General features: G+C 37.5%; 1 protein-coding gene across 1 annotated transcript in view; it reads right to left on the reverse strand.

Annotated features, from left to right (window-relative positions):
• LOC113232141 (serine/threonine-protein kinase BRSK2) overlaps positions 1 to 18,659 on the reverse strand; it is a 71,174-nt gene that overhangs the window by 46,309 nt on the left and 6,206 nt on the right. The window contains exon 2 of the mRNA XM_026466778.1: positions 2,944 to 3,038. Within this exon, the coding sequence (XP_026322563.1) occupies positions 2,944 to 3,038 (95 nt within the window). The remainder of the gene's footprint in view (positions 1 to 2,943; positions 3,039 to 18,659) is intronic.

Below are 18,659 nucleotides of genomic sequence, written 5' to 3' on the forward strand. Positions count from 1 at the left end.
TTTTGTTTCTTCAAAAAGTTGAACTAACTTCGTAACTTCGGCTTTACCTAGGAAAATGTTCACGCCTCGCCACTGATATTACTTGACCCTAAGACTGGATAATGTTAATTAATTTATGTACAAAGTTTGAAGGTTACAAGACTACCTTTAACTACAACTGAGCAAGTTTTATTTAAATGATTTCTCAATATTATGTTTTTTAACTCTTTTCAGGGTTGCAAGAACTGTTGACATAGTTCAATTATTTGTTTTCAGAAACAATTTGCTACTTATGTCTTTCTCTTACTACGATTTAGTTTAGAAGTAGCGTCTTTATATTACCTTTTATTTCACGCTAGTTCATTTAAGGAATTGAATATAATATATTATATAATATATTAATATTGAATATAATATGTAGGTGTAAAGATCCCGTAGAGCTACCATCGAAATCCCAGTATAGTATATTGTATGTACTTTTTGTAACTTTTCACTTACTTTTGTATGAAAAACGTATTTTTATAGATACCCCATGGTCATATAGAATGTAGAATGCTAAATTTGAATGAGATTTTTTAAATAATTTCACGAGCTCGACTCACGCCCGCTGTCGGTGCATTTCACACTTAATATCGTGTGGGTATAAATTACGTCACTTATTATGTAACTTTCGATGTACACGGAGCTTTAGGGATACCTTTCCTAACGCAGATATCGCTATACTTTAGCAATAGTTTTCAATGTTTATATTATAATAGTTATTTGATATGCAAGGCTGCAAAGTTGTTGTTTGACGCATGTGCTTGTATTGAAATCTAAGCAAGCTAAGGTTGAACCACGAGAGAAGCGACTTATTCAAAAATAGATTCCTGAGCATAGCGAGGGTAGACCTGTGTCGGTCGAACGTTTTTGATAACCCGGGTCGATCATGACCATTGACTTACAATTATATGGACGCCGGGTCCGCGCTAAAAAGTGTCCGCACTTGTAAGGCGCTAAAATCGTATACAGAGCGCGACACTCCGCTTTAGTCTTCATTTGTTCTACTGACAGCGCGATACTGCGATGACATTACAATTTAAATTTCGAATAGGTTGACTTGGGACATTTTTTTCATGGTTTTTGTATTAGACCCGTCGTCCATTTATTTGTAAGTCAATGATCATGACCCATGCGTAATGTGATTCGATCATATGTTCAATCTCTTAGCGGGTCACCCGTCGCTCACGATACTTCCATATCGCGTTTAAAAGTGTCAAATTATACAGTCAGCTTTTATTTTTTCCTGCTGACGGGTAATGTGTACAAAGTTAAATGCATCATTATATATAGATAGACCACACTTAGGACACTAAAATTTATTTCTAGGAAAAGTAACACCTACAAAACAAAAATACATAATAAGAAACTTATGAGCATTAAAAATTACTTATTTATTAGTCATTAATATTTTAATATTAGCTAGTGCACTCATAAATAACACAACATTCCGAAAAGTATATTAAACTTACAAAATTACTATGCAATGGACACTACGCCACGGAGCAATTAGGATGAATTGATCTCATTGATCCGTTGACCCGTTGACCCATTAACTCGTTGATCGATTGTTTGACTTTTTGGTTCGATTGAACTATGGTTTTGTCGAACGAATGCTCTATCGAACAAATGTTCGACCCAAACGAAGAGTGAGAAGGCGAACCGTGTCAGAGTGAGGACTTCACGTGAGAGTGAACGAGACAACAATAATATTGTGAATTGTTGAATAATCTCTGAAATTGTAGTGATAAAATCGAATATTGCGCGCATGACCAATGAATCTCTAAGGGCGCGTGTATACGCTAAGAAAAGTCGCTGGGTCTATGCAAGAATTCGTGTCGTTTCTACACACACGAACTGTGTACGCAGTCTCGGCGCCGGACAAGAAAAAAATCTTGTCTACCCCCGCCGCGACGCGCAAAATACCACTGTTACACGATTTATTAATAAAACATAAAATAAAATAAAATTCTTGATTAAATTAGTTTAGTAGAGGAACGACCCGTATTGTGGGACAAAACCTTAGAGATTTATAAAGATAAACGACGTACTTTTGAGGCATGGAGATAAATATTTATTATTCTATACATGTATATAATTTGCAATCACCATTTTTTTATTAGTAGTCAACATATTTCTTCATACAGTCGGTAGTAAAACGACAGTTACCGGGAAAAAACGCTTTTGTGCGCAGCTCTCTAATGAGAAAGAAATCGTTTCCGAGCTAGTGAGATGAAAAATATATTTTTGTTTTTCCCATTTTGTTATTAATTTCCAGTCAATAGAGTTTCGGGAAACTCGACCGAAATTACTAAGTTTTCCAAGGGCGAATGCTAATTTAGTCTTTCGTTAGCAGCTCAATTAATGTGCCCGTTTTATTGTAATCGAGTTTAATCTAGTGCGATAAATTTTTCACTCGGAGGAGGTTCTCAAGTCTACAGTTTTTTTTGTTCCTGAGTAGTTTTTACAATAAGATCCTGAAGCATATATTAAGATTATCATTCCCCAAGTTTAAAAAGTACAATGAAAATATTTTGATTGAAAAGACGTATTACAAAATTGAAGACTACGTGTTAGATACAGATGTATGGAAAGACGACATGGCTCTAGATTCCACACAAATTTGATTCAAAGTGGTTTATTTCTCAGGGAAGTCAGCGTAGTGAACGAGCAGTTGTTTAATGTGACGTTTTCAAGTGTAAATTTATATAAATAAATTAGTCTTTGACTTTGACTTTGACTTAGTGGTCCCATTCGAAGGAAATATTCAATCTCTAAGGGTAGCAAATTAGAAGATGATTCCGGTATATTGGATTTCATCCACTTTCCGTTAACCGATTTCAATGAAACTTGGCAAATAAATGTAATTCTCCAAACTTTTGAGTTCGTTTTTTTTAAATGTAAAAAGACGACAAGTGTGTTTACCTTCATGAGCACGGACTCGCTGAGCTTCTCCCGGTTGATGATCTTGACGGCCACCTTCTTCCCCGTCACGCAGTGGACACCCAGTTTCACCAGACCTGAGGTACAGGAAGAACATATTTGAGTTTCTACAGTATAGTTTCTGTACCAACCCCCCAGTGGACAATTGGGGGGCGTTGGTGCTATCCAGGGGGTGCTACCGCATTTGAAAAAAAAAACCTGATTTGTCTATATAAACTCCACTACATATTTTTTTCCTTGTGATTTTTTTATGTTAAGTTAATATAAAAAAATGCGCGTTTTCTCAATTATTTTTTCGTGTTCTATCAATTATTTTTTGTCGTGGGCTTTGAAGTATTGTTATCTTGCCTAAGTGGGCGTGAACAAAAGTTTGGGAACCCACGTTCTACAGGATTAACTGTATTTCAACATTAAAATTACATTACATGTACCCTGTAAGGGCGTAGCTAAGACTTAAAAAAATATCGTTGTACAACTTAAAAATTAATAATCACTAATAAATGAAATAACAAAATTATTAAATTCTTTTAAATAATAAAATATCTTAATATAGTAATGTAGTATCAATAAAATAATGAATCTATATACTAATTTATTATAATTGTAGAGCTTAATACAGGGAGATCAGAGTTCTTTGTCTCTAACGAAATCTTGTACTTTTTTGTAATTCAATATTTTAATTGTCTATCAATATTTCAAAATTCATTGCAATCATACAACATAGTTTTAAAGTTTTCTTTACACCATTATCTTATGGGGTATGGCCTGAAATAAATGGATTTTTATTATAATAACACTTTTGTATGAGGAGGTTCAACTTGTCACAAAACACTTTTTCGTCTTTCTGAAGTAATATATTACTAGGTACCATGTTATATATTGCTATAACAATTGTAAGTTTAGGCGATTTAGGTACCAGCTTATGCTGTCTACGTTCACTTCTGACATGTTCAAAGAGGTTTATATTGTTTCTAACAAATGTCGCTATTTTGAGTATATACAAACATGGAAGGGTAAGTATCTGTTGTTTTATGAAACAAGATTTACAGCTATGTCTACGGCGTAGGCGTATTTAAGTGTATATGTTAGACATATTAGACAACATCGCATACATTGCTCTGATCCCAAAGTAAGTAGCTATAGCATTTGTGTTATGGAAATCGGAAACAACGACGGTACCCTAAACACCCAGGCCCGAGACAATATAGGAAAGTTACTTTTCTACACTAACCCGGTCGGGGATCAAACCCGGGACCTCAGAGATGGCGACACCATAAAAACCGGTGTGCAAGCTAGTGTTGGGTAAGACATGAAATTAAAATGAGTTTGAGGGAGTACCTATTTGAAAAAATGAGGCGGTACAATGTCCCACTTCAAATGAGGTGAGGTAGTGGGAAGAATGTTTGCACCTACGGCAATGTCACAACAGACAGGGAATCAACAGATCAATCATTTGTTGAATTCGAAGCAGTGTGACATGAGTGAAGCTATGACATGAAGTGAGGTGAGTGTGAGGCAGGATATTTTTATGTCATGAGGTGTTGTGACAAACTGACCAAACGAGTCGCCTCGTGTAAGAGTAACTCAACACTAGTGCAAGCCACTCGACCACAGAGGCCGTCAAGGCCGTAAGTAGTTGCAAATGGTTTGAAAACCAACTCGCTTAAATTGTTGTTGTCAAGTTGTCTCAACCTTTTTATACGTCCCACTATTGGACATGAGTCTCCTCTCAGGCGAAGGTTTAGGCCATAGTCCGCCACGCTAGCCCAATGCGGGTTGGGGACTTTACACTTTTTCCGAGGATTGTGAACCTTCTTCGACGTGCGGGTTTCAACGCTATGTTTTCCTTTACCAAAAAGCTTATTTAAAATTAAATGCCCTGCATAAATTCCGAAAGCTCAGAGTTATGAGCTCGAATTCAAACCTACGGCCGCTGCTTGAAAGGCGGTTGATTGATCAACGCATTTATTCGACCCGAATTTCACCGCGCTCACCCTGCGCGGCCGCCGAACGGCCGCCGGCCGCCGCGCACCGACCGCTTGCGTCTAACTGTCATGGCAAAATACGCTCTATTTACTTAGCTTTTAAGGTTTTAACTTAAATGACTGTCCCGGGCACGCGCACGATACTGGCTTGAATTTGGTCTACGCGGAGGCCGCGCTGTTATACGCGAGGCGCACTATAAGTTTCCGGAATGAATAAGAAAAAAATACTATAAATGGTCAGAAATGAATTTATTGTTTCTCAAAATATTCTCCGTTAGCGTTAATGCACTTTTTCATATGAATGAACCAATTTTGAACATTTATGCCACTCCTCCGTGACAATCTCCGAAACATATTTTTCATACTCTTCGACAGCCTCTTCAAGTGATAAAAATCATTGACCGCGTAACTGGTTTTTAATTTTTGAAACTAAATCAAAGTCACAAGATGCCAGGTCGGGACTGTACGCGGGATGGCTCATAAGGTCAACGTTGGTCACCTTCAAAAATTCATTTGTCCATCTGACCATGTGAGAACTGGCATTATCGTGGTGCAAGATGATACGGTGTTTACGGTTATTTTTACGGAGTTTGCCAATAACTTCCGGCAAACAAATGGTCGAATACCAATCACTATTTACGGTACAACGATTCTCCAAAGCAACAGGAGCCACGTGTCCAGTTTTATTAAAAAGAAGCAATCGTCCGCTTAGAGGCATTTTGCACGCGCGCCATTTTGGTTGGTTTCGGCTGACCTCGAAAGACCCATACGCTCGATTGCTACTTTGTTTTGGGATCGTAACTATAAATCGATGTTTCGTCACCTGTTACTATATCCCACACCAAATTTGATGCTCCTTCGTCGAATCTGGTAAGCATGGCATTGCACCAAGTGATGCGATCCGTTTTTTGAGCCTCAGTCAAATTGTGTGGGATCCACCGAGAGCACAGCTTTTTCACACACAAATGTTTGTGTAGTATTGATTGTATTTGACTCATGCCTATGCCTAAAGATGCCCAAATCTCATGGTATGACACATTTCTGTCTGTTTTGATCATACGGCGCACAACATCGATGTTTTTGTTGTTCACAGCAGTGAACGAGCGACCATCACGAAATTCGTCACTGAGATTCACACGACCGCGTTTGAATTCTGCAAACCAGCTATAAATAGTCGTCTTGCTTGGTGCTTCATAGCCAAAAGCAGTTTGAAGCCGAGCAAAGCTCCGCCGAGCTGTTAAATTACGCTTAAAGTCGTAGAAAATCATACTACGAAAATTTTCACGAGTTGAATCCATGGTGATGTAGACAACCAATTTCTAAAATGACGCCACAATGTAAAAACAACCGACAGTCAGATAAAACAAACTATATTCTACAGCCAAAGAGTTCCATTTTCAAATGTTGTAATTACTTTTTAAATATTGTTTATGTAAGTGGCCAGTTTCGGAAACCTATAGTGCGCCCTATGTGTTATTCAGAGGAATTTCAATGTTGTTGCCTAGTAAATAGAATTCAGATTCACCTTTAAGGTACGCGAAAGCGTGGTAACTTTTCGGAAACTTTCACTATCACGGCATTTCTTTTATAACGCACACACTAATAGTCCCGCGCTAGGGAAGCCCTGTGTCACAGGTACCATGGACAAATAAATTGCACTCCAACTCACTAGAGAAATAAATATTTATTTATTTCAAATGCAAGTCATAACAATGCACGTTCCATTAGTACTTATTGCTATGACATCCCACAGGGGTATGGCACTTAGTCGCCACATTTTGGCTTACATTATTGTTCACACATTACAAAATATAATAATAATATAACAATAAAAATACAATTTAGATCAAAATAACATGTCAATTATCCATCATCAGCCTTGGTCAAATACATAAAACCACGTAACAAATAATTTAACCAAAAACTACGCAAGTTTGTCAATATACAATTCATTAAGTTATAATAGCACTTGTCAATTAATAATATTTTTAATTTTTTAGTGAAATTTTTGTAATTTGTCTCACATCTTAGGTATTCGGGTTGTTTTATTGTGAATTTTTATCGCATTATAATATGGACTAGTTACTCTGATAGATGCTTAATGTACTTTGTGAAAGGCTTAATATATTCTTATATCTAGACTTATAGAAGTGGTTACAGCACTAATGAATAGTTCACTATTTTTTGTAATAAATTTAGCCATTTCAAATATGTACTTATAAGGTAGGGTTAATACTTGTAATTTTTTTAAATGTGGTCGACAAGATTCCATCTGTTTGATATTCGTGATGACACGTACATACTTTTTTTGTTGGATAAAGAGATCATTCGCCTGGGTACTGTTTCCCCATAGCATCAAGCCGTAATTTAATCATGCAAACGCATACCCGTAATAGGTTGATAAAGCTATTTTTAAATTTGTGACAAATTTTAATTCGTGTAAAGCGTAGGTAAATTGGAACATTTTCATCGGGAATCTAATCTGGGACCCCTGCACGGCAGTTACTGTTCAACATGGTAACCGTTCGGCCACAGAGGCTTTACTTTTGTCATATCAGAATTAAATTCCAGCTGTAGATATGTATGAGAATTTTTTCACACGAGTGTTACTGAACAATTGTGGCAGCTACTCGTTTTTCAATTGACGTTCGTCCGTTTCCTCGATTCCTACGACTGTTTGTATTTTGGTTTCTTTCCGCATTTATGAACCAAGAGTGTAATTACACCCATTTCCGTTGAGTAAGTGACACTATACAGAGTTGCTAACACACCCTATCTGCTCTTCTTGTCATTTTTTTATTATACTAATGTCCACTTGCACTAAACCTAGGTACGTCTTAAACCAAAAATTGCAATGCAAAAGACACTCTCTTAATACATTGTGTTAAGAGTGTCTTATCAATTTAAGCATTGGTTTAAGACATACTTAAGTTTAGTGCAAGTGGACATAAGTGACGGGCCGAACAAGTCGTGCGCCGACCTGAGTGGCACATAGGTTGACTAGTCTCATGTGCCTGCAACGAGCACTCTTAGGGTCGTATTCTAGAACTCTATTCAATGTTCAAGTCAGAATTGCACTGGCAACACAAGCACTGGAAATACGACCCCAAATGGCAGGGACTTGAGTATGATTTCGAGTGCTTTAAACCATACTCAAATCTTGACTTGAGCATTGAGTAGAGTTCTGGAATACGACCATTAGCGCCCAGTTACACGAAAGTTTTCGCAGCGACCGGCCAACCACCACGCCTTCGTGTACATTAATGGCGAATCTGAAATCTGAATCTGAAATTCTATTTACTAGGCAACAAGATTTAAATTCCTCAGAATAATACAACGCGCGGGCCGCCGCGTAGACTAAGTTCAAGCCAAGCTCGCCCGTGTGCCCGAGACGCTCATTTAAGTTGAAACTTAAAAGAACTAATAGAGTGTATTTTGCCGTGACAGTTAGACGCACGCGGTCGCTGCGCGGCGGCCGTTCGGCGGACGACGTTTACATACGACGTTTGTCGTATTGTTTGCTCTTAACAACTTGGAAGTTATATACTGCCGGTATTATTGTTGTCGTAAATATATTTTATTTGAATTTGTATCCAGGATACCGTTTGTTTATATTCTATTCTGTGTCATTCGCATTACAATGTTTTCTATGCCATAAAGTGAATTTAACTGCCTCTGTAGCGGAACGGTTAGGGCGCGTGTCCACGCTAAGAAAAGTCGCCAAGTCTACGCAAGAATTCGTGTCGTTTCTACACACGAACTGTGTACAGTGCAGTGATCATTTTCCCGTCTGCATCAGACACGACATGTTTTCGTGGTTAGATCCGACAAAGTTCTTGTCGAACATTCTCATCTTTTCTGTAGCAGACACGTCGAATTTCTTAGCGTGTTCACGCGCCATTGCCTTCGCGCGTCGACTCTTGCTTAAAGTCGAGCAGTTTCGCGCGTCGCTATGCGTTGTAGTTAGTAGAAAAACAGGACGCGAATCGACGTTTCGACTGCGCCAGTGTGAGTTGAGCCTAAGTGATTTTTTTATTTTTTAAATATGGAAACTATAATATACATAAAAAAGGGACACATTAAGTTAGCAAAAAATGGTGTTTCGACTTAGAACAACTTATATGCCTCCGTATCGATAACTGGATTTGTATCCAGGATACCGTTTCTTTACACGTTTATGTGTCATTTGCATTACAATGTTTTCGATGCTATAAAGTGAATTCTTTAATTATATATATCAATAATATTATTGGTTAGACCAGATATACCTACTCTATTTTTTTTTCCTTAATCTCTCCAATTTCACCAATCATATATAACAAAAGATACTTTTCATCAGGTAGAAGTCTGATGTGGATTACAAAATCACAAAAACTTTTAACGCTAGTAGACCAGTTCTATAAACTGGAAATCACACAATAAAAGTGGTAAAAACAACTTTATAAAGATACAAGCTTCCTATCAAAATCGAATGTTAAACAAAATTGTTCCCATACGTTTTTACAAAACTCGTCAGTATTGTTCAATCAGCCATACAACTCATGCAAAAACGAGTTGAATGTCAAGTACAACAGTGCGAGGTTGTAACAATCTGTTGGTTAACAAGATTATTATCATTGAAAGCAATATGGTTTCGCTATGTAACACGTAAGTTTTTACTGAGTCATTTTGAATTACTCGCTGTAGAGAGATTTTTTAACCTACTTCAAAAAAGGATTGGTTCTCAATACGACTGTATTTTTGTGCGTCGTGACCTTTAAGTTGGAAGCTATGTCCGGACATTGTCGCAGGATACTGCGACGGCTTCGCGGTGGCAACCGCTAGTTGTGCAACGCGCAACGGGAAGTAAGCGTATCTACAGGTACTTATCTGGAAAATAGGGAGGGTACTGTACGTGCACCCGGGGAGGCTCACCCGAGGCACTAGACTCTCGAAGAACCGGATGAAGTCAGTGACAGAGGTCTGTGACAACCCTGTACACTGGCTGATCTGGGGTCAGAACCTGAACTTATAAGTTCCTGTACGCGCATAGGTTGTAGTGCCCTTCTCGCCCTACCCTCAGGGTCGGTAGGGAGAGTCACTATAATGAAAACTAATGTAGAAAGACATGGGACTGTATTTTTGTGTGTATGTTATTGAATCACTCCGACATTTGTGAACCGATTTCGATGATTCTTTGTTTTGTTGGAAAGGGAGTAACTCAGTAGTGGTCACATTCTAATTTGAAGACAAAACCCCACCTGTAATAGTAATAACGCATACACTCAACATAGCCCCGCACTAGGGAAACCCCGTGTCGTGGGTGCCATGGACACACACATAGACAACCAAAAATTACACCCAAACTCACGAGATAAATAAATGTAGGCCATACAAATGTTTCTCCCGGCCCGGGAATCGAACCTGGGACCTCTGCGTGGCAATCCGGCATGGTAACCGTTCGGCCACGGAGGCAGTTCGTGTAAGTGTATGTAAGGGTGGCGAATTAGGGGATGAATCTGGTTTATAGAATTTCAGCCGTTTTCCATCTACCGATTTCAACTAACTATTGTGGTCGTCGTTTTTTTAATGTAAAACAAACAGTTCTTTGTTTTCTTATTTGTGCTGAGTAAGATGGTTAAGGTAAGGGAAATCTCTTACAGATGTCGCTACGGTGTCGAAAGCTGCAGATGACTCAATGCAAAGATTATTGAAATCGATTCGGCGGACCGGAATGGAAGCTCGAAGCTTCTATTCCGTTCCGCCGAACCGGTTTCAATTAATTAATAATAAATTTCAATCTGCTTTTTAACAAAAAAAAAGAATAATTTAAATTTGTTCACAAATTGCGGTGTAATCGTCTAACATATCTACACAAAAAGAAGTCAATTTCGATCGAACTTCCTCCCTTTTTTGGATAATGCATAATTAAAAGTTTTCGATTTTAATATGACAAACTAAAATTCATGCATTATTTTTTTACTTAAAATTCATGCTGTTTTTTTGTTCATATGCATCTCTGTATTTGTACAATAATCAGTTTTCTTTCCTTCCTTCTTTCTTTCTTACTTTCATCCCACTGTTGGGTACGGTCCTCTAAATAGAAAGCTTAGGCAGCTCCGTCGTGCTCGCACATTCTCGTTGCGGAAGTTCACTTGCGAAATGTTTGTGAATGTTCCTCCAATACTTAGGTTCCATAACAAACGTTTCCTTCATCGTTGAAGCAATTCGTCATTATTAAAACTGAATCGAGAATCATTATCTCGTTCGAAGATGAGCGTTTTCAACATTTTGACTAACTCTAAATCATGAAAGTGAGATTTTTTTCGGATCTTAATCGTGTACTGACTACCGTTAACCGTGATTATGGTACCTGTAAAGACATCGAAACATTGGTCACCCGTGATCGATTGTAATAAAATCTATAAAAATGCCATTTTTTTCAGTTTGCTGGTCCTGCTAACCTCCCTGCCCCTGATTCACAGCAGACCAAGTCTGGAGCACCTAGCAGCCATCGAACCTCTCCCTCCTCATGTCTCCCTCGCCCCTTTAAACGTGGTGGAGGGAACTTCGGTTAATATTAGTGAGTACTTCCTTACAATTAATACGAATAATAAAAGGGTGACATAAATGAGGCCTATGGAAAAAATATGAAATTGTAACATTTTTCGTGCGGAAACTTGATGAAAGAAAAAAAAGTAAAATAAAAAGGCGTGCTAAATTGACATTCTGTCTAGTAAGAAGAGGTTTTCTTACTAGAGGATGGAAAAAATAAACAGTCTATGGAAAACCTAGACCTGGCTGGATGCTCTGCAATTTTCTATGCAATACAATTTATATCCACTTAGGACTCACAGTTCTATTATTCAAAAAGTTGATGTTCTTTTTAAGGTTTACCAGTTTTAAATCCTGTTAATACATTTTAAAATCCTGTCTTTGTAACTCGAGTTGATGAGCTGAGCAAAAAAGCTTTGATATATTTTGGTAGGCAATACAAACTGAGTGTAGACAACCGGTAAGAATAAAAATTTATGTTAATCGCGGTTTTTTTTTTTCATATTTTTTTACAGCACTTTAACTAAAAGACAGTATGCCCCTTGTGTTACAACTTTATTTCTCTGAAGTATTTTTCCATTAAATTCTATCTACTGTAAGTGTACATCAGTGATCTATATTTGAAGAACATTCGGAAATTGTGATTACTAGACTTGACAGCATCTCGCTCCGTTGTTGTCATATATCTATGCCACCATCCATAACCACTACAATAAATCGAAATAACGTATCTATTTTGGCCTTTGAGGATGGAAAAAATAAAGGAAATTTTGGCCGACAAGTTTATTTTGGGCTTTGAATGACATTTGTGTTACTTTTTGTTCTATTATTCATTTATTATTTGTTTATTGAGTCATCAGCTTAAAACGGTAAGATATAATTAGGAAACTCAAAACGCAATAATACTAAAAAACTAAAATTTATTTTTGTAAAAACTGCAACGAAAATCCGCCATTTTGTGCGCCACACTCCGCTTTAGTCTTCATTTGTTCTACGGACAGCGCGATACTGCGATGACATTACAATTTAAATTTCGAATAGGTTGACTTGGGACATTTTTTTCGTGGTTTTTGTATTAGACCCGTCGTCCATTTACTTGTAAGTCAATGAAGTCAATGAATAAAAGTAAAAAATGTGGACGTGAGTCCACAGTGAGAGTGATTCCGCATAATAGTGAAAGTGTTGACTCAATAACTTTGGAAAATATATTATAGTTAAATTGAGGATATAGATTGATTACGGTGTGAAAACACGTTTCCTAAAAATTTTCAGAATGGAAAAAAATACGAACTTATCTCGTAATTTTACAAGAAAACCGCTGCATTCAATAGGTACTTTACATACACCAATTAAATTTTTTCTATCAACTGAAGTAAATAGTATACTGTACGATATAAGTTTTTTAAATGGCTTTAATTTCGTTTTTATAAAAAAATAAATTCTGAAATGAAGCTATTGTCGTTGCCGCTTGACCCAAGGAAAATTAACCGCATGTTACCCGTTTTTTCCCTGAATTACGGTAAGAACCGTATGGTACCCGTTTTTCCCTGAATTACGGTAAGGACCATATATTACCCGTTTTTTCCCTGAATTACGGTAAGAACTGTATGGTACCCGTTTTTTCCCTGAATTACGGTAAGGATCATATGTTACCCGTTTTTTCCCCGAATTACGGTAAGAACCATATGTTACCCGATTTTTCCCCGAATTACGGTAAGAACCGTATGTTACCCGTTTTTTCCCTGAATTACGGTAAGAACCGTATGTTACCTGTTTTTTCCCATAGTACGGGAAAAACTACTACGCTAAGTCGAATTATGTCAATTGAATGCCAAATTATTCAGCTAATTCAAATTAAATTCAAAATTAAGAATATAATACAAAAGTAATAATCGTATATTTTATAATCTACCATAAAGCTAAGAAATAGAACAAAATTAATTATTAAAAAAATATAAAATGACATAATTATACATACTGCATTTTCAAGTTCACTCTGTCTTCATGCTTTTTTTGGGTTTTTGAGTGCGTTACATAAATAAAATTGCTCCAGGCATGTTTTATTTTGAAAGTATAAACGGATTGTTACAATGTTGGTTTCACAATACTTACTACTGAATTCAAACTTCTGTTGAACAAAATTCATCATAGGCATTACTTCAATATTGGTATTATGAATAGACTAATCGAATTTCGGGGAAAACGGGATGGTTTCTGTGAAATAATCTGAGGTGAAAACCCTAAAAATCATAACTTGTTTGTTGGCGACAAAAACCAAAAACATAGATCTGCAAGAAGCACATAGAAGGTCTGCTGCTTCGTTCCGTGGCTTTATTGACAGAGCATCTGGCACGGATTATCTGAGGGTAGTCCAGCCGAATTGAATGAATTTATCTTTGTTTTATTTTATAGCCTCGCACTAGGGGACCCTATGTCGCGGGTGCCATGGACACACACACAGACAACCCCAAATTACACCGAAACTCACGAGAGAAATAAATATAGGCCATACAGATATTTCTCCCGGCCACGGAGGCAGTAAAGTGTTCGATCTTTGTTATTAAATAATTATAACAAACTACTTAATAGAGTAATTTCACAAAAATAAAATGAATTGATATTAATTTTTTTTATGAAATTACTTAATGTCACGATATTTTTTTACTACCATGATTGGTAGTAAAACATCGTGGCATTCAATTAACTTGAAAATTAATTATGTATAATTTGATACGGCAGGCGAAGGGATTCCCGAAACTGCTAGAGAATTCTCCAGAAAACGGGCGACCTACTTTTTTGGGTCATATTTTATTTGTACGTTAATTATTATAAATAACGCTCTTTATAAATATTTATAAAAATTCGTTTTTATTCCGTTACGCGGCAATGTAAAATGAGTCTAATTTACGATACTAAGTACGTATGAGACCTACGCGACACCCAGATACCTATTAATAGCAGCGTAGCTTTTCTACCAAATTAATTATATAAATAAAACTTTTTGACACGTTACTATAGATTTCTCGCAAAATCCGAGGCCTAAATACCATCTAGTGTCTTTTTTGAGAACTACATTTAGTTCATAGTTGTGATAGCATTGCAAAAAATTACACTCTTACACTAGCGTCGTCATCGAGTTTATAATCAGAAATAGAGACGGAAATAAAAGCCATCCAGCACTGGCAACTCATCAGGAAAATGGGCCTTATATCACTTTTAAATATCAACTCTCGTTTCCGCTGAAATCACAAATTAGAAAGCTGAAATAGTACAGCGCCAACAACTGACCTGTGTGTACGTCTCCGTATATTCCAAAAATATTCTGTACTTATTGTAATAAAGATAATATCTCTAACAATGTGGGAGCTATTCCATTCGGTGGTATGGGAAAAACAGCTAAACACCTAATTACAAAAGAAACGGAATCACTTTTCATCGGTAATTAAACGTGCAATTTTTCAATTTTCATCCATTATAACAAAGCTCAAGTTAAACTGGTCGATTTGAAGTGAAACAATTGACGACACCCATTGACGCTACCCGTCAATTGTTTCAAATTCGGGCTGACCAATCGGTGTGCAGTTGTCACCGTAATGAATTTGACAGGATAATTTTGAAACAAATTTAATGACATTTCGTCTCTAATTCTGGTTATATACTCGATGACTGTCCTAGTACATTTAAGAAAATGTAATTTGTTTACAAGTATGATATCATTCCTATGTTATCTCCAGACATAGCATTAATACGAGGAATAAAAATATACTGCCTGTTTTTGACAGCCGTCTTCACAAACTTTCAAATACACTTAACACGTTCGTCAGTGGCTAAAATTCCCAAAAATCTTCCAAAAATGACATTGGCTTATATGACTGTTCTCATTTGTATATGTATATAAGTTTTTTTTATTTGGCTCTATTTTGGGATTCTTTTTAGTGCCGGGAATTTCAAACCCGGTCACAATGTTAGGTAGAGTACGTATACGTAATATTGTTGTTCTCTTAGAATAATAACGCATAGAAATCTAGCCTGCACACGCTAAGTGAGGCAAATTGAAGCGCTCCCAAAGGGCCTACACGAGCGGGCGGGCCTTCAGTGCTCAAGATCAACTTGCACCGCGAACAGCTCCAGAATTTTAGCTAAAAATGACGAAATGTGCGGTAAATGAGTGTAAAAATACGCCAGACAAACATAAAATAGATACTAACATCACATTCCACAAGGAAGTAACGCGTTTCAACTTGTATTTTTATATAAATATTCACTAAAACCGAAAATTAGCGTACTACTAAAACTAGCCTACATGAATTTGATTTTTGCCTCACTTGTGACACTTCGTTTGATATGAAACTATCATTCTATGCCATTGACTTACAAATAAATGGACGACGGGTTTAATACAAAAACCACGAAAAAAATGTCCCAAGTCAACCTATTCGAAGTTTAAATTGTAATGTCATCGCAGTATCGCGCTGTCAGTAGAACAAATGAAGACTAAAGCGGAGTGTCGCGCTCTGTATACGATTTTAGCGCCTTACAAGTGCGGACACTTTTTAGCGCGGACCCGACGTCCATATAATTGTAAGCCAATGTTCTATGCGTTATTATTCTAAGGTTGTTCTGATGTTCGATCGATATTTACCTGAAACTGACATATATCTTGCATTTTAGATTGACATTTCACATTAACTATTTTTTTTTGCTTAGTTTGTAGCTTTTAAATTCAATTTGAAATTAAAATTAATTTCTTTGATTCGAAATATTTTTTTTTCTTCTAAGTGTAAAAAAGTAGGTATGGTATCAAAAATCCTAAAAAGCAAGTAGCAACAGAAGTCCGTCAGGGCCGCGCCGGTCGTGCTACTTACATGAATAAATAAGGAGCGTTTGCCACTTGCAATGTGACCGAACATCTTAAATTTAAGCGTGTCGTGCCGGTCATTTTAACCCCTCACGGCCCCAGTAGATGAGATGCCGGTAATTTTGACCCACCACGACAATTAACGTGTTAAGGGGCATTGTATACGTTTCTATGTATAACAAGATTCCGGTTGATAATCAAAATTTGCCATTTACAAGATTTGAAAGTATAGGGAAACAAAAACTTGATACTAGAGGCCTGCGAGCAGATTGTCCTGAAGCCATACATCGTGCTGTCGTCATTCGCGCCAATGAACTATCGCGCATTCAAGATTTCGCGCAACCGTTTTCGCACTATCGTCTTTCGCGTAATCGACATTCGCACTCACGTAGTACAACAGCCTAGAATTTCGACGGTACAGTCACTCTACAGACTGACAAATTATATATGAATACATTATAAAATTAATTGCTTATATGTATATCAAACAGGATGAAACCAGCCCCCGGGCGGCTGACGGACTCTCACGTAACATCCTCCGGAACACAGCTGCATCTATCCTGTCCGCTATCATCTTCAGGATCTCGTTGCTACTACTGCTCACTCTTCGTAAATTATTTCAAATATTTATTCACATGTATACAAACGTCTAATGTATATAAATAGCAACCCTTGCAGTTTCTTAATAAATCTTCTAAGCGGAATCAGCCTTACGATGGACATTAGGGTTATTATATTAGGTCAAAATGACGATTTCAAACTTAATTTATGAATTAAGATATATAAATAGAATTCGAGTTTGAGCATTGCTTAAATAGGTTCGTTATAAATTACGGGGTACAGAAATAAACTAGTAACCTAAAAATACACCAGCCGGCTTACCGTGAACGACGAAAGACAGCCCTGTACCCGTCAAACTTTTGACATATTATTTTTTTAAATATTAAATAGACTTTTTTAAATTAAATAGTTTGCTCTTGGCTACTACCTAACTCTGGAGCAAAGACAGGATCTACCATGGTGCGAGCTCACCCAGAAGATATCTATTTAGTCGCACCGTAAAGGTCTATCCACACATATCCGGGACGTGGACGGGACGTGCCCGTCAGGGGCTCAAAAAAATATCGTTGCTTATATTTTGTATAAACTCGTTCACACATGTCCATGTCCGGGCCGGCGCCAGGACGGACCCGCAGTTCATACAAACTGCCCTTATGTGTGTCCTTAAAGATACCCGGGTTGTATGAATTCGGAAATATAGACGCAGGCAGGGAATTCCATTCCTGGGCTGTGCGCATAATAAAAGATGATGAAAAGCGCTTAGTACGCCTGAAGGGAATATCGACCAAGTAAGGATGATATCCCGCCGTACGTCTGGATGTCCGATGGTAAAAGGGGGCGGGCGGGATGAGCTGATGGAACTCATGGGCACACTCACCGAAATATATTCTTTATAAAACCGATAGACAGGCAACTTTGCGCCGGTGGGCTAAACTATGAAATTTAGATTTGGGCTTACTTAGTTAATGTTGACCATTACCTAGGGTTACCTGTCAGTAGACCGAAAAGACATTTTCCAGAAATAACGTTTGGTAGAAATTTCAAAACCTCGAAAGTAATTTTGAGAGGAAAATGTTTTTTTCTTTTAAACCTAACTTAACCTAACCTAATCGTGTCTTTGCGATAAACATTGAACATATCCTGAAAGAACAACTGTTACTGTATAATTCGGTTTTCGGTGTAATGAAAATTCGAACAAACGTTACTTCGGACAAAAAATTTTCGACTTTGTAATAGGTTACCATTACCTAGACCTGCAGCACCGATGGGGTCTACGATGAAACGAGCCCGCCTAGAATATTCCTATTCAATCGCATTTTAAGATATTCGCGTTGCATGTGTTCAGAAACACAGAATGCGGTGGTAACTATCATAATATACTAGGACACACCGGTACGTATGCACCAGAATCGTTCGGTGTGCGCCGGAGAGTACCTGAATGCGTGTGGGACTTTTCGACTGCGTCATAGTCACTAGCGAAACAGTATCAAATCGAGTAATCGAGGGCATATAAAACAGTAGAGCTCCTTGTGAAAGAGTTCGTCCAGGGAAGTATTGCCACCTTATTTCTGCCGCCAAGCAATAATGTGAGCATTACTGCGTTCTTGAAGGGTAACGATGCTAGTGAAATTACAGGCACATGGGACAGGCACAGTGCCCTTTAGATCTTTGCGATTTAAAGCTCTCACTGGCGCTGCAATTGTTATGGACTGGCGTGTAGCTTACCATAAAGCACACGACTTATTCGTCCCGTCACTCGA

The sequence above is a fragment of the Hyposmocoma kahamanoa genome, unplaced genomic scaffold (genome assembly GCF_003589595.1).
Source record: "Hyposmocoma kahamanoa isolate Upper Pololo Valley unplaced genomic scaffold, ASM358959v1 67, whole genome shotgun sequence".
In the NCBI taxonomy this organism is placed as follows: domain Eukaryota; kingdom Metazoa; phylum Arthropoda; class Insecta; order Lepidoptera; family Cosmopterigidae; genus Hyposmocoma; species Hyposmocoma kahamanoa.